This window comes from Pavona decussata, unplaced genomic scaffold, assembly GCF_977016875.1.
Source record: "Pavona decussata unplaced genomic scaffold, jaPavDecu1.1 SCAFFOLD_58, whole genome shotgun sequence".
In the NCBI taxonomy this organism is placed as follows: Eukaryota; Metazoa; Cnidaria; class Anthozoa; order Scleractinia; family Agariciidae; genus Pavona; species Pavona decussata.
Genome location: NW_028145480.1, coordinates 40102 through 61646, shown reverse-complemented (window position 1 = coordinate 61646; position 21545 = coordinate 40102). Strand labels below are relative to the sequence as shown.

The 21545-nt window shown below is 37.5% G+C and overlaps 1 protein-coding gene across 1 annotated transcript; it reads right to left on the bottom strand.

The window, feature by feature from the left end:
• Nucleotides 1–922: 922 nt before the first annotated feature.
• Nucleotides 923–15809, bottom strand: LOC146479447 (uncharacterized). The gene is made up of 5 exons (XM_085110198.1): nucleotides 15737–15809; nucleotides 14096–14136; nucleotides 10684–10780; nucleotides 9829–9925; nucleotides 923–1633 (listed from the first exon to the last, which is right to left on the bottom strand). The coding sequence occupies exons 3-5, from the start codon at nucleotides 10713–10715 to the stop codon at nucleotides 1472–1474; spliced, it is 291 nt and encodes a 96-aa protein (XP_084966324.1). The 5' UTR covers nucleotides 10716–10780; nucleotides 14096–14136; nucleotides 15737–15809; the 3' UTR covers nucleotides 923–1471.
• Between the last annotated feature and the right edge of the window lie 5736 nt (nucleotides 15810–21545).

Below are 21545 nucleotides of genomic sequence, written 5' to 3'. Positions count from 1 at the left end.
TGTCTAAGTCTTTTTTTCCTTAGACTTTTGCCTACATAAAATATACTACTTCAAAAGTGAAAAGTTTTAATTTTAACAAACCCTTATTGTTAATTAACCAGTTATAGCGAAATGTACTACTTCAAAAGTAAAAAGTTTTAATTTTAACAAACCCTTATTTTTAATTTACCAGTTATAGCGAAATATTTTTAAAACTTTAACATCAAAGAACACAAAATGCCCCGAGGATGAGCATTGTTGTATTCGCAACAATAAATCTGTGTTAAGTAAAGTGCAAAATGGTTCTTGTATTTTTAATCTTTGACTTACTTTAATTCATCAACTATGAAAACTCTAGAAAAATGAAAATCATAATCGAAACTCACCAGATGTGAGGAGATTGAGAGCGTTTACCCTTATAACTATTAACACAGCTCGAGTGATGCAAGTTTTTAAATTAAGCTTAATAAAAATGCTTCTATCAAATAAAAATAACTTACAACCTGTTTAATTATTTGATTACCTGTTCCTGATTTGATCACGTTACCAAAATTAAAATTGGTCTTATATAATTAAAAAAAGAGGATTTTTTTCTTCTTACAACACATAAGCGAACCTGAAGTTCGGCTTTTAAAACATACCTAAGCTGAAAGACGAAGCAGTGAATATTACATGTAATAATACAATGCTAGAGTTCTGATTGGCTTAGCGCCGGGCCATGAGATATCAAGCATCATGCCAGGCCAAGAAATAGTGGCCATTAAATCCTCTTCTGGTCGTTCTTTGATGATGAAATCAGCAAGAACAGCAATGTGTCTTGTTATTTTTTAAATGAAGCCATTATTATAGTCACACTCGTTGGGTATGGGATAAGCTACCTATCGTCTCATATCCAATGGAAGTTCGTTAACTAACTTTAAGTATCATCTCAATACGACTCGGCAAAGGCATTGACAAAAGAGATCCTATTAAACTCACGATGAGAGAAAACTTCAGGCAGTAGCATTGATATCCCAGTCACCAGTCAACAGCCAACGGACCAAAAGGGTTTCTTTGCACCATATAATCTCTTCAACAAATTCGGTGACCCTATGATCAGTTTGTCAGTGAAATTATTACAAAATCTATTATTTAGGAGTAGCAACATAAGAAAAAATTATCATCCTTAAACAAGCTGGAGGAAATCACTATATAAATAAATAAATTAATTAATTAATTAATAAATGACTAAATTAATGAATAAATTAGTTTTATCAACACACTTAAATTGTCGCAATAAAATGATTTTTATTAGTCTTACAAATAGTAGTTACCGAATTGGACCTCGCAAATTTTAGAGCTGACCGAATTTAACGTGTGCACATGGTGATCTTACTCATTCATTGTATCCTATGTTATTCAACCTTAATTTCATTTTTAAGAGTAACGATCTTGCAGTATAAGTAATTAGCAAAGTTCTTGTCTTTCACGCCCTACTAGTGATGACGTTGTTCTAATTTCGAAGACTTGTCCATTTCCTTTTGGCAAATGGTGTTTTTGCTGGTTCACCGGATGGAACATCCTGTTCGTCAGCCGCTGCGCATGCTCCAACGTCCTCAACCTTTGAGTATTTGACTGTATTATACTGCGACATGTCAAGGAGGCTAAGGTACAACTAAAAATGGAAACAATTGCTACGGATTAGATTAGTTTCGATCATTAGTCCCTGGTTTTGAATATTCAAACAAACGCCTGGACCCCGTTACATAAAGGATCTTGAGATAAGTTCAAGCATAATTAAGATTAAAAGAGGCAAGTAAACGTTACTGTATCAGTCTTTGCCCCAGCAAAATTGTGTAACAAACACAAAATGTGACTACCTACAACTTTCTCAAAAGGTTTACCTTAAGCTTGATTTTGACCCGTATCTGCTTTCATAACCATCAAATGATTGTTAAAATGAATTTAATATATATTAAACTAATCTTCTCTCACTAGGGTACTTTCCTGAGACGTGATTGTAACATTACATAGCCACTGAATAGCAAAGAACTGACACAAGTATTTTGTTCTTCCTACAGACAAATCAAGAGCCAAATGATTGATGCAAAGTTTATTCTTCTGGAAAATATTAACAAACGATCAGATTACAACGTAAAGATTATTTGCAGATTGCCCTGCGGTAAAGACAACATTCCGATTCTTCTTGGATCTAAGTAGTTTTTGCAGTTCAAAGTTCTAGATTTTCCTTTGAATAGTTCAATCAATCAATCAATCCATCCATCCTTAGATTCATGGTGGGTCCCTGTGGTAACCAAACTTTCAACAGTAGCCTTATAAATCGCTTTTAATGATTTTGTACTTTTAAGAGTTTTATCATAAACATTAAAGGTAATTTTGTTAGTCTTCACAATATTTTCTCGCAAATACGTCATTTTCTGTGTTTTATCGCAAGGCATTTGTGAAAATGTTACAAAAAGGAACGCTGCTGTGGTTTCTGTCAGTTTTAAAGTAATTAAAAAAAATCCGTCGACGTTTATGCGGATAGAAAGTCCTCTTTTCATGCATCCCTTCCCGTGGAACAACCACAGGCTTTTTGTTTCGCGTTAAATTCAGCGAAACAAATTTCATGATAAAATGCTTGGAACTTTCATGTCGATGAGGAGTTTTGGGATTCAGGAAAAGTGCTCACATTTGAAGTTTTAAGTTAAACAGTGATAACTTTGTTTTATTTTAACCAATTCCCTTCAAATTTTGCTCAGGAGTACAAAAGGATGTGTTAAGCGTGTGTGCAAAATATTTTATAATTTTGAAGCCTTCCAAGTGGGAAATTTATCATGTAAAGGACAGAGGCCACGTTCACACAGCGTTAGTGCTTGTCACACTTTAACATACATGATTTACAGCGTAATAACTCTTCCTGAAAAGGCTTTGGAATGGGAATTTCACTCGGGCCTTATAAATTAGTTATTGAACTCAGTGCTGAGTGCAAAAAACCTTCAATGGTATATCGTTTCACTTCTAAATTTTAGAGAATGGTTAGAGTAAAAAGTTGATCAATCATGTTACGAAAAGGACCCACTATTTTCATGAATTGCTGAGTCACAATTAAAAGATATATTGAGTTACCTCCGTTACATGCAGACCTTACAACAATCTATCATGCAGTATAATTAATTTTCTATCCGACAAAAAAGTGCTTGCAAAAAACACAACTAAAGAGTTTGATCCGTAGGCAAGAAGTTCGTTACAATAAGGACCATTTTGTAAAAAACCTATAAATATAAAAACTAATTGTTACTTTAGTTAGCGAAATGTTGTCTGCAACATTAACCTTACTATATCTTATGTTTGTCTACGCTGTAACACCTATAAATAAGTCGATACAGCCAAAATTATCAACAAAAGCCATATAGATTTGACAGTTTTTACTTGAAAATGCTGTAACTCAAGTATGTTAAAGCTCAAAGTCATCCTTAAGCAAAGCTTGTCGAAAAAAAAAAGTGTGCTTATCTTTAGAAATAAAAGCGTCACTGGTAGATTCGCCATTTTTAAATTGACGGGTTACAAAAAGGACCTATTAGAGAGCATGTGATGTTTAAAACAAAGGTTAGTTTCCTCTAAAATTGATTCAGTTATCGTATCGTTTTAATCTCATAACAAAAACATAAGAAAATGACAAATCTTTGAACATCTTAAAATAATTTTTAAAAGGCTTGCACCTGTTCGAATTTTAACGACGCTTTCTGACAGGGGTAACTACGGATCGCCAGATTTAAAAAAAATATTAATTTTCCCGGATTTTAAATTCAGAGAGAAATTGAACTGGATTTGCGAATACTGCAAATGCAGTGGATTGCAGATTTTTCAGTCCCAGATTGTGTTTTTTTGTCGATTATGAAGCCGGTTTGGATCGTGGATCTATATATTTGTGTTGTTTTTGTCACGGCCGAGACGTTGTTTTGGTTATTGATTACCTTTTGTGTTAGCCCCTAAGATATTTTGCTAAAGCACACAATCCAGTGTATAATCTGTAATCTATAATGCCTAACCCAAAGTCACACAGTCATTTTCCCGTTAATGTGACTGCCGCATAAATGGTCAGGAATGAGACGATGTTTCTTGGCTTTGTCGTATCAATGTAGCGTTCCACTGTAGTCTTAGAGTGTGAGTAGTCTCTCGGGGGGAGGACGCGAATAACTAAGCAAAATAATTCAGGGCGGGTTGCGCGAGCGTGAGGCAAAGCGGGTAGCTCCCGGCGCGCATGCTCTTCACGGTTTTGCCCCACGCACGCGCGACCCGCCTCGAATTACCGTGTAGCACGAAAATTTTGCGGGAGTTTTATTTTGCGGATTGGCGATTTTTTGTGGTTTGCGGGAACAAATTTTTGCGGTTCGAGATGACTGAAATTTTTGCTGGGAACTAATTTTTGCGATGCTCTGGTTCAAGCAGCAGAATATTTAAGTGGAAGAATAAGAAAGCAGTATGAATGTTTGAATTACCGTAGCTGAAACCTTTCTATGCATACAGAGGGGCTTTCGAGTGAAAGATGTACTTTGAGACCTAACTGGGAGCGGCCTACTAAAATGCAAAACTATGCCCTATTGTAACGCAATGAGAAAGACTCAGTCGATAATAATAACACTCTTGTTCAGTTGAACTTCTGCATTTCTGTGCAGGCCACCGCAGAAGCGCCAATAGAACATGGTTGATCTGCTGCACGATTTAAGTCTGTGCGTTCCTTCAGATGACCCATTCGTGCCAATCTAATGTACTGAATTGCTTTACTCTTGACAGCTCTAGTTGCTTTATCCAATGGAAAATCATGTTAATGTTTCTTGTTTAAGTCCAATGTATATCGCTCCAGTGGCATAAGTCTACTAAAGAGGAGTTTTAAATTTGACTGAAGGGAGTTAATTTTTGCGGCGTTTTATTTTGCGGGTGTTTTTGTCTGCGGGAACTAATTTTTGCGGATTAAGGTCAATCCGCAAAATCCGCAAAAATTAGAACCCGCAAAATTTTCATGCTACACGGTATTCTTTCCCGTGGGTTTTCAAGCAAAGGAGAGATTGTTCACAGTCTAATGTAGTGTCAGTCTTACTTGGGTAAAAAACGAGAAAAAAATGATAGCGTTATCGTTGCGTGACTGATGAGATATTAATTAATAAAAACAGAACTATATAACACAAATTTTTCTTGGAAGGTGATAATTAACAATTATTCCATTCGCGCGCGTTGGATATGAGATGGTAAATAGCCAACGAGGCGCGAAGCGCCGAGTTGGCTATAACCAATCTCATATCCAACAAGCGCGAATGGAATAATTGTTTTATTAAATTCTCCCCGTTTGGATATTGATGTTGAAGTTAAAAGAATTTTATTTTAAGTAAATATTTCTTTTAAATTAAAACGACCGGATGTTGAGGCAACTTCCGAACAAAGCGCGCGAAACTTAATGATCACATGACACGCGCAGCTCATTGCGAACGGAGTTGAATGCAAAATCCAAAGCGAAGAAGATCGGACACAGTCGGACATCTCAAATTCAAGAAACGTTCAAGTGTACGAGTAACAACCTTTCTGAGGCAAGCATTCAAGTGCTTTTGAAGTTCCAGCTAATCGAGAAGCGTAATAGTTGTGCACATTTGGGCAAATGTTTTGCTGTGTGGTGCCGAGCGAAGGAAGGGATCAAGGACGGCTTTTTTATGCTGAACTGAATTCCTCGAAGACGTTTTAAAACACTTAGGGCAAGCCGAGTCCAAGTGTCGAGGTACAACCTCACTGAGACAAGCATTCAGTGCAAGTTTTTAAACTTCAAGCTTATCGAGAAGCGTAAGAACTGTGCACATTTGTGCAAATGTTTTGTTGAGTGGTGCCGAGCGATGGAAACGAACATTATGGCCGCCGCTCGTACAGATTTCATGGATGAACTTTTGTAACTGGAGTCCTCGTAAATGCATAGAAACAGAAAGGCAGGCATTAAGCTCTTCTTAAGAAATTTCTTCGATCGGTTTTAACCTCTTACCGCCAGGATTTGCAAGTCATCCTAAAATTTTTCAAGGTAACCAGTTTTTATTGTTGTTGTTGTTATGTGATCTAAATCGTAAAATCGTGAAATTTTTCTGATTTTAAAGGAAACTTCGGAGATACGTACCATTAAATAGTGTCATGCCGAACTTTGTGGCTTTTATTGTTGTCATTGTCTGGTATTTCTTTTCTTTTTTTTTTTTTTCGCTTTCGCTTTCCCGCCGAAAAACGTTTTTAGCTTAGCGACACCTGGGGCAATCGTTTTCCATATAAGGTCAAACTACGGTATATGAGTTGATAACAGGGATTTAGTGAACCAATCAGAACGCTAGAAATGCAATATCCGAGGCTGAGAATTTAATAATTAACAATATCAGCATAAAAAAAAAAAAGAAAAAGAAAATCGATCCGCCATCCACCGTCTGCATCCGCCTGGCTGTATCCTTGTTTTACAAAGACCCGTTTAATTCTTTGCTTGGCGTTTGGCGTTGTGCAAAAAGACTTCTTCTGAAGTTAAGCCATATTAGAATGTCATTGTACAAAAAGACTTCTTATATATTTTAAATGAAAGGAAACAGTTTCATGTAGGGTTGCTTTTCTGAGTCAGTTAACATTGTATTGTGAAGGGGAAACAACTTGAAAGTGCACGCTTTTCTTTCGTAAATTGTTGCCAAACTTTCAAGTTATCGCTTTTTTTTCCTACTAGCATAGACGAACAGGCTATAACAGCCTGACTTTCTAAATCCCTCTAGCTATTCAATAGATGGGTTACGTCCAATGAACAAAGGAAAAGTAATACACGGAACGAGGCTAACCCTAATTCAGGAGAGAATTAGGAAAGTCAGTTAAATGAAAAGGAAGATGATGGTAAATGACATTACAAGTCCGAATTAATTCAAAGAAAGGACCATTGTTTCAATGACTATTCCGTTTGAGAAACAAGCAAGTTGTTCTTCTACCACATGTCAGAATTTGTCGGGAAGATGAGTCAACTATTTGAATACGAAAAACACCATATCCTTTAACTTGCTCTACCAGACCTAAAAGGGGCGCCTTTTAGTTGCTGATAGAGTGATCTAGCCGGTCCGTTCGCGATAGATAATAAGTACTCTCTGTTTAACTTCGTTAGAGTGTCTTTGTTCATTTTAACCAGAGCCTGACTGGCTTCATTTTACATTATCTAGTTGAGTTTTAAAGTGCCACATTAAATCTGGGGCAGACGAAATACGTTGCAGTTTAGTAATTATAAGTCACCTTCGTGTGAAGCAATTTGTCGTGGAATCTCGTTGGAGTTCACCTCTAGTTTGTTATCTCAGAAGTAAAAGTTATGAGTCTAATGAAAACTTTTTGTTGGAGAATATGTTATTAAATTCCAACTCAAGAGTAAATGCAATGGATGCCTTAAGTTTAACAGAGAAAAGTCAAACAAAGATAAGGAAAAAAGCGTAGATGACAGACGAAGAGGGTAGAAAACTGCGATGCAGTATGAAGCCCAAGCTCGAAGTTGTTATTAGGGAGCTTAAGCAACGACGACGGTGACGGCAACGACAACGCCGCAAAACAATAGGTTTAATGAGCAAAAACAATCGCTCTGCACGTGCGTTTTACAACTTGGTACATTTCTTTGCCGTGCTCTGCAAAACAACAACGTGAAATGACCACATTTTAGGATTTTTTGGAGAACGTGAACGCACGACGGTGAATTTTTCATTTTCTTTCTTAACTTGTACGCCAGTCTTATCAATTTGGTTCTGGATAGTTCGCCATTTTTGTAAAAGTTGAGCGAGTTGAAATAATCGCGAAGTAGCGCAAATGAAATAAAGATATATTTTCAGGAGACGTTTTCGTTGCCGTTGCCGTCGTCGTTGCTTAAGCTCCCTATTCTCACTGAAGGAACGTTTATTTTTCTGCTTCTTTTTGATTGTTTTTAATCAGTGCGTGACATTTAGCAATCTCCTTTAACAAGAACAAGGTAGAATTGCAATGAAGGATTTACTCTCGTTACTTTTATAACCTTTAGGCGGGAACCCTCAAATTTTAGGCTCATGTGATGCCTTGCACTGTTATTCGAGGCGATATGCACTTGCTTACAACAATAATCAGCATATCTTTCATTGAGAGTTACAGTAGTCGAAATGATTTTATTCTCAAATTTTCAATGTGATTCCCAAACGATCTGGACGAAACAAAGTAAGGAGAGCAATATAAAATTTGCAAAGACCATTAATTTTCTATCAATTGAAAATGAACGCTCTTTATCTGACTTCGGCGACGACATGCCACCATTATCAAACGTGACTACAAGAGAAATTATGAATTAAGCGAAATAATATAACAACACATTATAATAACTTTAGTAAAAAAAGATTGCATAAACTTAATGCGATCAAGCCATTGTTATTTACCAATACCATCTTATACATAAGTCACCGCACCGAGTTTCCGCGGTGATATAAAAACACCTGTTCGCACCCAATTCATAATAAGAGAAAGCGCACGTTGGTTGCAGCTATAAACGATAAAAATACAAAAAAGAAAATTAACTTTGAATTAAACAAAACTATTTTTCTCACAGTAGGGGGTAGGGGGGCACTGACTGATTTACATTGTCAGGGGAGCTCTTAACAAAAAACGGATGGTCACTTTATTTTTTAATATATCCCTAGTAAAATTGCGGTATACTTTTCAATTCCCAACAACAAAACAAGTACGTTATAATCTGTTAAGTTTCTAAAACAATATTACTTGAATACTTTTCATCGAAAGTAAAATTATCTTGTAACAGAGTGTTAATTGAGACCTGTATAGTCAGTAATGCGACTTATGCAGGACTTGTTCGCGATCATTGGGTTAGTCTATTCGAGAAGTACTGAAGACCTGGCAAGTGTAAAGCAGACCATAAAGTCCCATTACTCGCATTTTTACTTATAAACAGTGCAACACTTTTATGGTAGTTTGTTGCAAAATTCCGTCGTAGTCTAAAGTCTCTATTATGTTACCTAAACATTGTAAGCAAAATAAGAACTTTGTGTTGGTTACTTTTGAGAATATATTAAATTTCCACTAAAGTAATGTAATCGACGATTCTAGCTTCAGGAGGGAAAATTCCAATAAAGATAAGAGAAAGAAAATAAGAAATGTTCCTTAAAAAAAAAAGAAACAAAAGAAAAAACATTTCAAGGAGAAACAAACAAAGTTACGAAAAGTAACAACCAAGGTTACGAAAAGGAACATTTAAGGTTACTGAAAGGACCACAAATTATTGCCGGTTACAAAAAGTACCATCTAAAGTTACCAGAAGGAACATGATTTCCTTTTGGTAACCTTACATGTTACAAGAGGGACCATGTTGCAAAAAGCAACGTTACAAAAGGGAAAAATGTTACAGAAAGGACCTCGCATCGTTACGATAGGGCCCGATAAATCTAACCATCCATCCATCCATCCTTCCATCCATCCATCCATCCATCCATCCATCCATCCATCCATCCATCCATCCATTCATCCATCCATCCATCAATCAATCGACGAATCAATCAATCAATCAATCAATCAATCAATCAATCAATCAATCAATCAATCAATCAATCAATCAATCGATCGATCGATCGATCGATCGATCGATCGATCGATCGATCGATCAATCAATCAGTCAATCAATTTCTTAAAAAAAACTGATGGACTGATGAACTGATAGGTAAAATTAGTACTATGCAATAAGTGAGCTAAATCCCTTCAACGTCCGTATTGATGAATATGGAGTGCCGTAGAAGATTGAGACATCATATGTCATACGGGCAAAATGGAGGATAAATGAATGATGATTAACTTATTGCAACAAACCTTTTCCTCGATATATGATATCATTCTTTGGCGGAGTTTTTCAAAATGTGGGCGAAAGTCGGGGTTGCTCTGCCAGCACTTCGACATTAAAGCGTAGCTAAAACAAACCATTTACCTTATTTAAAAAGTGTTATAACCACTTCTTTTGCAACTATGCATGCGTTCTGCGCATCTCGGGAAGGTACGAGAAACCCTAATTTCTTTTCGATCGTGCCGACTGTTGTAAAATTAAGGGTCAATTTGGCAGAGTATTCGATACATTGTGTTTTATTTTAAAGCTTTTCAGAAATATTGTTAGTTGATCATGTCCAGAAAATGCTTATTACCTGTTAATGATATAAAATCAACTTCTCCTGCATAGTCACAAGCCCTGCATAAATAGCTCTGTTTTAGAAGGGACCGTCCTTAATTGATATAGAACTCTCTTGAACTTTCAGGAACTAAAAATAACAAATTAACTTACTTGCTGTGATTCTAACTGTGGAGAAACAACTCACCAGGGCCCAGTTTATCGATGCACGATTAAACTAATCCAGGTTAATTACTAATCAATTAAGACTTTTCCAAAATACTTTTTCTTTGCTCTTCAGTTTGACTTAACGTTTGGAAGCATTTCCAACTAGAGAGACGACAACCTTGTTTAACTTTTAAATCCTTAAGTGGATTTGCGTTAATCGGCTTTCGAACAACTTGGTGCTGGAAAATTACATCAGTTAATTATTTTAGAGAGAAGTTACAATACGCCAATATAAACCCCACCAAAAGACTAGAGCTGAAGGAGTAACTCCAGCAATCCTCTTCAAAGGGATGTATTACCAAGTTAAAAAGAGTTCTAAATTAACAGTAGAAGCTTACAGGGTGTCGTCGATATGTGGGGGTTTCGGCATGCGGTAGCCATTTTTGATTTCTGCAATTGTTTTGGCCTCGGACCAACCAGGATATGGAATTCCCCCTATTAAGTGTCAAAAGTCAGGTAAACCTGTTAATTATCACTGTTCCTTGGATATAAACCTAACCGCAATAACGTTGTCAAATAAAAAAGATATTTAGGATTTAGCTATCCATCATTGCTTGCAGCAGTTGTACAGTAATTGCTAGTGTAACTAAGGTAAATTGCTTTGCTTGTATTTTGAAGCGTTTTGAGGCCATTTCTTAGGTTCTGACGATCAAACTGCCTCCAAACCGCTATCAAGGGGAGCGGGGATGGCGCAGTGGCGAGAGCACTCGCCTCCCACCAATTTGGGCCGGGTTCGATTCACGGACTTGGCGTCATATGTGGGTTTGGTCTTGGTTCTCGTCCTTTCTCCGAGGGGTTTTTGTCCGGGTGATCCGGTTTTTCTCTCTCCTCTAGAAACCAACATTTCTAAATTCCCATTCGCTCTGGATAGTGTCCCCAATTGATGCTCTGCGCTAAATACATTGGCACTCAAATAAAGTGATTTATTTTTATGTTAGTTGAAATGAGATTTGGAAGAAAACGATTCAAAACGTCTCAAAATACCGGCCAATCGAATTTCTTATATGTTAGTTACACGAGTATAATACAGCCATAACCGTGTGGATTAGCACTGAGTGCTGCAATTACGTTATGATGATCAAGCTATTTTAATTTTTTTATTTTTATACCACAACGTTTTGGGAATTACATCATTGTAAGTGCAATCAGATCTTCATCGTCAGCTTTAACCTTTTTACACATGTTCACGAAGTCATGACATACAGCTATTTCAATTAACGTTGTCGGATCAAAGTACAAAGCTACTAGACAAGACCTCAAGATTCTGTGGATTTTTTTTATGAATAATTTCATCAAAATCAGCTATGCCTCGTCCGTCCAGTGAAGATATACGATAGCGAGCCATTTGGATTAAAGAAATGTTAGGATATCAAATGGATGAGCTGGCAGCCTCCTTGAAGATGTCTTTTAACTTTAAGCTTTGATCCGACAACGTTAATTGAACAAGATGCCTATACTGGCATTTACGCGAGATGCATTTATTCCAACTGTATGCTTCACAGATTAATAAAACTATCCTTGCGAATGGAATAGTTTGAGTCACGACGATCGCGTTACGTTGTTGCCCTTGTGTTACGCGACTTAGACTTTCACCGGAAATTTCTGAAATTCCATTACGATAACGTAAGCTCCTCAATGACCTCTTTTTAGTCTCGCATCGTGGTCTAAGACTGTCAAACAAAGCACGATTCCTTCGCCAGGAATTCTCCAATTTCCACCGTTTTAAAGGTCGAGTGCTTCTTAGAAGTTATTCTTTCGATTTACCATTTCAAAATTGTTTATTTTCCGTTTTAAAACGAGTCCACAACATGTTAACAATATGGCGCCACCAATTTAATCCAAGATTGATGAATAAATCAAATGATGCTTTGACGCCACACAAGTAGGGGTGAGTGGGTCCCCTCTCTCGCGATATACGCGACAAGAATGGATTTTGATTGGCCTGCTTTTGTTGAAGACAATCAGAACAATACATCCCGAGTAGGAGAGGGGAGAGTTTAATGAATAACTTAATGTACCGATTTGTGGCTACGACGAAGAAAAAGAAATCGTCCCGTTTTTAGACATGGTATTCCCCCTCAGGGCATCCCGCATAAATAGCTGTATACCAGAAATACTAATCGATGACATCAATGGCATCAATAGAAAATCGGTGGGTAATCAGCCGATTTGTTATAGAAAATTTTTAGCTATCGATTGGTTATTGATTGCATTCATAAGTCACCGATATTCTCGCATGGCAAAAAAAAATTAAATCCTTTTTACCAAGTATATTCGAAAATCAAAAAAAAAATAATAATAATAATAAAAAGAAAAATTTTGGCTTTATTAGTTCATCAGAACAACTGAACAATGATAGCATTGTCCAATTCTTTTTTTACAAAATTTCTAAAACAGATCACGTAAGGCTAGCTCTTTATTTATTTTTTTGTATTCTTTATTCTCACCAGGTCATTCAAAAAATGCCAAGACACTATCGGCAGATGGCATTCTTTTCTTAAAAAAATAAAGACCAAACACTTGCAGAAGTGGAAACACACCGCGAAAGACTTGGATGCCAGCAATGTAAACTCACGAACTGCTGCTGAGAGGGCAAAATCGAACGCATGGAATAGGGACAAGTACAAAATATCACTGCAAATTGCAGTTTGAAGGCAGTCGTTAAAAGATAAAAGAATAGCTTTCAGATCAGAACTAATTTTAATTCATTAATTTTAAAATTTTTTCAATAGCCGTGCTGAAGCATGTACACCACGTTTTCATACCACTAGCTCGGAAAGATCGGTCTGCAACGGAACACTAGGGCAAGGAAAGGAATGTCTTTACCGCTCTACTGTGAACCGGTATGGTGGGGGGTATAAGCCCATTACTAGAATTTTGGAACAATTTTTGTGCAGATTCTCGCACATGATAAAAATGGCAGGTTCAGTGTTCATTACTAGACGTTGTCCCAAGATTTAAAAGAGACTTCCAGCCTTAGCATTGCTGTTTACAGAACATATTAACTTAAAATAGCCTGGTTTACTATAAAACAAAGTTATCTCGTTATCACTATAACATTGTCATTTATTTCTTTTCATACCAACAAGAAAGCATTTATTGCATGATTTCCGTATTCACGGTATGCTTAAACACAATCGAAATCAGAGTACTGGCTAGCTGAGTGGACTTCGTCTTTCGTACGTTTTTGGGAACAAGTTCCCATGTGCGATCTACTCACATTCGTCAAAACATCTAGAAGGTCTTGGGGACCAGAATCCTAAATGCAAATATTTGTCAAATTAAAACAGACTGTCCCTGATGTGTTTAACCATCGACGATTACAATCCTCTCCAATCGCTACAATGGCATACTCCCCTTTCCGTCAATCTCCGCCAACAAGTTCTCCACTTAATGTCTGTTCAATCCTTACACACCTTGCCCTTTTTAGATCAAATTTTTGTTTTTATATGGTATCAGTGATAAGGTCTCTTTGTCAAAACCTTTCGAGGTTGAGCCGTTCGTTAGAGAAAAGGACTAACGTTCGAAAAGTCAGCATTCGAATCTCTTTACGGTGGTCAAATTAACTTATCAACTCTGTCGAAAAAACAAAGCATTCGTTTCCACTTCCCCACAGTCGACCCACCACAGTTTCTTTTGAAAATAATCCTCTAATCTCTTTGTCAATATGTAAATTGTAACGTATACATGTTATTACAAATATTATTTCTTAATTCATTAATATAAAAGATCACTGGAAGATTTACTGACCAATGGTGAATATTTCATAGAGCACAATTCCGTATGACCACCTGTGGATTACAAAGGCAATTGGAAGTTTTTCCCTGTCCGCTTTTAAAGTAACGAGTAATGGCATTTTCGTTTCTGAAATATCCTCCCTTGATCCCACATAAGGTATTCAAGTTTTTGTTCAGATGACGTCACAAATAGTTTTAGTACAAATATAAATCTCAAAATCAAGAATATCTCGGAAAATATTGGAGTGACGCTGCCCAAACTTGGCACTAGTAATGTACCTCAAGTAAGACACACTGAATGACACCAACTTTGCTTTCGGGTCTATTTTATGCTAGACGTTCTCATTTTTTTTGCCTTAATCAGACATCATTTACTCCCAATGAGCTGGTGAGGAGACGTAGGGCAATACGGACACTTCGTGCGTTTCAAGTAGGACTGTCTGCCTCTCCTTTACTGGTCGAAAATGGAGACTGGTTTGGTTCACAGCAGAAAGGGACTAGGGCCGAGAGTAATAACATGGAAACGTCAAAATGGTCGTCATTTTGTTTCTTACCTAGCGTACATTATTGGTGCCAAGTTTGAACAGAAGCACTCCAAATTTCCCGAGATATTCTTGATTTTGTGATTTATTTTTGTACGAAATTATTTATGACGTCACTAGTTTTTGAACGAGGGAAGATATTTCAGAAACGAAAACTCCACTACAGTATTAGACACTTTGAAAGGCTTTTCAAATAAGTATACTTATTTTTTACTTCATAAGGGGTTTATAAAATAAGGCAGTTTTGATACACTACCTTTAGGTTTTCTTCTTGGGGAATTAATAGCACAACAAATACAGCATGCCCATAATGTAGAATTTGTAAAACAAGTGCTTCATTGCAAAATCAGGAATCAAATTGTTGTAACAACGTATAACAAAAACGCTGCCAATTTGAACCGTTGATAACAATGACGTGAACGCCATCTGGTATCTAAGTTTTTGTTTTTGGTCTTACGACGACATATGACCTTCACTCTGCTAAGACAAATTAACAAATTAAAACGAAAGCTTCGACCACACGGGCCGCAGCGTTCTATGCTTTCGTGCAAACTGACTCTACCGTAAACTGAGAACTGGCAACCCAAAAAAGACGACTGCATCTCTCTTCGGCTCCCTGGAGTCTCTCCAGAAATTGCGAATTCAATGGACTTCTGTATTATAGTTTTTTTGGCCTTCTAGACCACAGAAGATGTCTCCGTTCACAAGGAAACACTTTGTGGGCCTTTGCGCACGCTTCGAATAGCGGGACTGGTATAACTGTCCTTCTAGTACCCACATAGGCTTAACTATCACTCCCACCTCCCAACATCTAAACATAAGAAAATGCCTTGTTTGTGACGGTTAGTTAATTGGCAAATGATTTTGAGAAAGTTAACATAAGCTTATAACAAACGATTTATACTTTTTCCTGCTATTAGATTTTACGACATAGTGCGCTTTCAAACATACTGTATACTATATATATATACTCAATTCAGAGGGATGACCAGATTCTACCACTAACGGCACCACGGCATTTCAGTACCGGTGAATTCGTTTGGTTGCCCTACAGCATAGCAACAGTTGCTTGCTAGAGCTACTAAATAAAGGAATGTAAGTTTTCTACTTACACATCACTTTTACTTGAGAGGGATGCAGGGTTTCCGAATAGTATTTCGGGTGCGGTCCATTTAATTGGGATACAGCCCTGCAGAGGCAGCCAGAATTTATAAGAAACAGAGCATTGCTGTTCTTGTAACATCAATTGAAAGACATATTTTGTATCTACTATGGCGATAGCCAGGGCAATAATTCATTTTGTCCTCTTTTACTGAGAGTGACTTGATTATTGAGGACTCTGGTGATTAAATATGCGAGGCGGGTGGCTATTTGATGGCCCTGGAGGCTATGACTATTGGAACTACGTGAAAAAAGTAATGCAGAAGAAGTATTAAATCCATATATTAAAAATCAGCATCAGGAAAAAAAATGTTTTATGAAGATTATCAAACTATCGACAAAAATTTCAAATTTTGGAAGATTTTTTTAACATTTGTTTACAGGTCACAGAGGCCCACACATGAAATCGTGAAGGTCCAACTGTTCTCCGTTTGAATCTAAACTGAATTGGAATAGTAAAGTGTCATTGTGCTAAAATTTATCAGTCCCTCTTGATAAACCAGGACAGGAGCACCTAAATGAAAAACGCAAGAAAAAGACTTTACAAACAAATGTTTTCCCTTTCAGAAACCCGTAGCTACTTTCTGAGACATCTAGAACAACACCGTCACGACCCCTCTAACAAAACGCAATAACTGACATGTTTTCAATAATTCGTTGTTGCGTCACTTGCCTGTTGGACTTTTTAAGGAGGTGTGACCGTTAATAAAATTCCCGTATCTTGATTGGCTAACTTGTAAAAAAAAATTGTTGGGTGGCCACGGTAAGGCTCGTCGCACTGTAAATATAAGAGGAGAAAACTCGACTAAGTATTCAACGAACACACACTAAAAATGTAATATTCTATGGTCCATTATATTATAATATCCCATGTTTTGAGATATCGTAATTATCAGTGTCATGCAGTCTTGCGGGGAGTCCAGTAACTATAAAAAAGGTTCTAAAAACCGGCAAGTGAGGGGGAGACTGATCAATAAAAACAGTTCAAAATTATATTTTGAAACTCAAAACTCTTCTTTGCAAACTTTGTGAACTTTTTTTTACCATAATCGGATTTCCTGAATTTTTATTTGCCTTCAAATTAAAGCTCTTGCAATCGGCTGAAAGCACGATAAAGTCCTTTTTGAGAAGTCTTCGAAGGGCGTTATTGTCCTTGCCTATTGCCGCGGCAATCTCACTGAAGAGGAAAACTCTTATGCTCTTAGAACCCTAGTTTTCGTCCGTTTGGTTACGATTTGGAGGAACTAAAGGCCCGTTAAAACGGTTTCAACGTTTGCTTCAACACGCGTTCAACACTTTGTTGAACCAAATGTCGGAGGCATTTGAACAGGTCGTTCAACATTGTTGAAAGAGCACAAAAATGTTGAAAGCTTGTTGAAAGTGTGTTGAATCAAGTTTAAACTGCTTTAAACTTTCATTCAACATCGCTTCAACATTTCTTTTGTTCTTGAAAATGTTGAATGGCGTTGAAACCGTTTGAACACTCCGTTCGTCCAACATTTGCCAGACATCCGTTCAACAAAATGTTGGGCAAATGTTGAAACCGTTTAAACGGGCCTTAATGTGTGTGAATAGTGTCGTCAGTCATAATTGAAGGCAATGTTTATAGGTATAATAAAAACTATCGGGATGATGCAAGCAATCCACAATGAACTTTACTGACGGTATTTGCAACCCAAAAGGCGGTTTGAATAGTTCCTTCCTAACGACCATTTGGGTGCTTTGGGTCTAAACTATGGTCAACAAACGGGTTTTTCGATTGTGGGTTAAGGGGTAGCCCAAGCCAAAAGGAGAATGCTCCTATCAGTTGCGTGGTCCAATAGGTGAAAGACAACCAGAACTGGAGAACACGCCCCGGAGAACAAAGAGCTCTGCAAAATGGCCACTGAAATAAGATAGACTGAGTCTGTAGTTACGGCAGTCTATGCATGCAATTTATGCAAAACGTTTGCCGGTATGGCTTTTATAATGTAATGCATGTACCGCTTTGATTGTGGTTTCAAGTGGATCAACTACTAAAACCGTTTTATGATCGCCTTAACTCTGTGAGTGCCTCCAAACGGACTACCAGGATAGCATCATGCATAGCTCTACTGCAGTATCCACTCGGTAGCAATTGAAAAACGGGAACCGCACCATAGGAAAATAGCATCACATAGCTCTACTAGAGTATCCACTTGGTAGCAGTTGAAAAACGGAACTGTACCACCGGAAAACACTTCTCGATTATTAACAGCTCATATTGAAATAGTCTGCACTCTGGTAGGTTTAAACCATAGATTCAAACCTAAGCACCTCTTAAAAGGACACACCCCAACTGTTAGTTTAGCCTGTCTTTAAAGCAGTTTCAAGTGCGTTCAGCCTTGCTGTTGGCCTTTATTCTCGCCACAACGATCAAGCTTCGATGATCATAGTCGTATTTTCAATTCCCAGTCATGGAAAACCATGAACTGCGGTCTACATCAAGTACAGCAACCAAATATTCAAGCAAATTAAATGAATTTGTCTCAACTGTTCTTTGTAAAATGAAGGCAAACAAATTCCTCAAGAGTGATCAGCATTTAAAGTCAGCGATAATTTGAGAAGAAGTTTCTAGATTTTGCGGGTCTTTCTTCTGTGAGGATTATCTTGCTGAGATTATTAATTAAACAATGAAATTTCATCCCGATAGCGGCCGATACAAAGGATCGTTAAGCACTATTAAAGTATTGATGTGTTGAATTCAATGACAACAAATTTTGATTTAAGATTTGTTTTCTTTTTTAAGCCGAAAGACTCCATGTCGCCTTTTATGGAAAAAGTAAAAAAACTATGCTCCAGTTGTACCTGTAGAAGTCGCTAAGGTGGCTTGCTCCTCCTTTGGGAATCCACTTTTTGCGTTGACTCCGAGTCATAGCAGAGACACAAGAACGACAAAATGGCTGTGATAGATCGAACAGAAGCCGACAAATTCTAGACCCGCGGATTCAAATTCCTCCAGAGTGTAGGCTGTGAGTCAAAGCCGACACTAGGGATTTTTTTTAGGAAACCGAAAATTGTGTTGAAGTCATTTGAAAGGAATTTACGTTTATTTATAATGCATCCAATTAGGGTTCCGTGGATAAAAGGTCAGCACGCAAATCCCTAGGACTAGACGTGTCCCACGAAAATTTCCCGCAAAGTGACACTGACCGAAATTTCAAAGGGATAATTTTTCCTTCGCTTCGAACCTGTTTCAGTGAATTCGTGGGACAAACCAATCTCTGGAAATAGCCCCAACAGTAAATCGAGGAACTGGTTATCGTTAACCTTGCCATGGCAACAATGGTGCTACAAATTTAGTGTTGGAAGGGCCGCGACCGTACACTATCCTTTGTTTTAATATCCACCGCCCTACATTTGAATATCTTAACAGGAACGTTTCTATTGGTCAGTTGCTTTAACACATTTCAAAATCTATTATGGTCTGTGCGCGGTCAAGGCCAAAAATGCTAACAAAAACATACACAAAGACGTTTGTCTGGCTCATAACCATCCTTTTATTCAATAGCTATATGCCTCAACAAGTCTTTGGGTAAGATCTGCCGCAAAGCTATAAGTGTAGAAACAATATGCCTGGCCACAGCATGAACAGCAAAACAATGCAAATAGTGTATCAATTGAGAGTTCTACGCTACAGCGAGTGCACGGGAGAAGACAGGAAATGCAAACTCCTGGAGATAAACGTTTCTCTCGATTAAAAATGAAAAATAAAAATAGAACGATTTCCTGACCGATCAGAGTTTTTTTAAATAGTTCCTGCTGTTAAAACAGCAACAAACAGAGGGATCACCTTTGTGTTAAACCACCTAAACAGGAAAAGTAACTTCATCCTAAGTAATCAGAAGTAATTTTTACTCTAAGCTGAATGAAAAACTGGCACTTAGAGGCCAGGAAAAAGAGGACGTAGTGATAAATGAAGGTAGACGAGACGCCTGCGTGCGTGTCAGTAATGAGTTTCGCGTTCTGTTAATTGAAAATGCTACTTACCTACGATCGGTTACAAGTTCTTATAGTCTGCAGTGACTTAAGCGCAGCTCCACTTTTGCGACGCCAGGAAATAAAATTAACCAGCAAATTACCAACAGTACACTGAGATAAAAACTTCATATCCGGAAAAGTGAGACGTTTTTCTGATCTTATCCCTTCCTTTGTGGTATTGTACAGTTAGAGAGAAGTCAACCTTTTCTACTAAGGCATCTGCCTTAAAAGAAACGAGAAAAGTAACCTGGATGGCCCGAGGAGATCAAATTAATCACGACGTAATTCAAGACAGACCCGGTAGATACAGAAACGTGGGGAAAAATGTCAATATATGAAAATGCAATTTTGCGAAACCAGTCTAGATCATCAGATTATAAGGAACTCAGATATTGAAAGGTAACACTTGGTATTCTTTGCTGAGTGTAAAAGCAGTAAACAACTAACAATTATTTACTGACATCTATGGACACTTGTTTTAGTAGATACCAAACAAGTGCATAGCTAGTCCCATAGTGACCCATTTATTTCTGACCATATTCAAAACAACTCGCGCGTTAAGTCTAGGTCGATTTCCTAAGGAGAATAGCAAATGCTATCCCGAGTTTGAATCGTCAAGCAATCAGTGCGCGCAAAAACCTATATCTTTTGTCGAGTCAGTTGGTCTATGCTAATGAAACTATCTGCATGAGGATGGCTTACGTGAAGCAGTCTAGGGAGTCACTCTGACTCTCTCTCAAGTTCAAAAATCAGGTTATGTAATACTGAGACTTTTAGCTCAAAGTCCGTTTTCGTGGAATCATCCGACATCGACACTCGCTGCATGCTCTCGGCTAGCGGCGCCGTAAGAAGTTGTCTGAGTCCTGGCAAGGCTGGTTATGAAAGTGGATTTTGCGGGATTTTTTCTTTTTTTTTTTCAAATTAAGTAAAAGAAAAAATGAGGCCATTTCTTCAGTTAAATGAACTCGCGAGCACGAGCTGTCCTTGCGCTTCGTGCGACTGTTTGCATGTATTTGTCAGGCAGTAAGGGACGGTATTTAAGAAGTAAGGTAGCTGTAGAAGTTCAGCTTTGTCAATGTCACGGGGATTTTGTTGTGTGTGGCCAAATTGGACAAAATATTTGACGAGTTGGTAACTTTGCTCAAACATCAAACTGCTCTTAGAGTGCCAAGACGAGCATTTCAAGCGGGATTTCTAAAGCAAGAAACCATAACGATTAAAGCAAAATTTTCCAGTGCAAATCAGAAGAATTGAATTTAAAAAAATGGCCAATTGTTTCAAGCTGCAATCCATTCCTATTCTAACCATCTGCAGCCAAAGATTATAAATACTAGTTTCGGTGCACTAGTAAAGTTCATTTTTTAACAAAACTTGGGAATTATTTTAACGTTTTTCATCGATACAAATATATTTCTCGGCTATTCAAAGACACGCTGTCACTTGAAGCAGGAATTAGATTTTTGCGGTGCTCAGGTAAATAAACATCCTTGGCCACTGTTAAAGAATTTTACAAGCTGTGCGTTTGCGTCTAATTTCCTTCACCTGTAACCTTTGCGCGATTAGTTACTGAATTATTCCAACAAGATTAAATTTTTCTAGAATTCAGTTTGACGTCTTCTGAGATCACATATTTTCTGACGTTGTAGCAAATAACCACATTTCGTCGCTTGTCTGAGCACGAAATTAGCAAATTCAAAGTTGAGAATAACATATACCAGCCTTAAATACTCACACTTTTTCACTTTTAAGCCGGTCACTCCC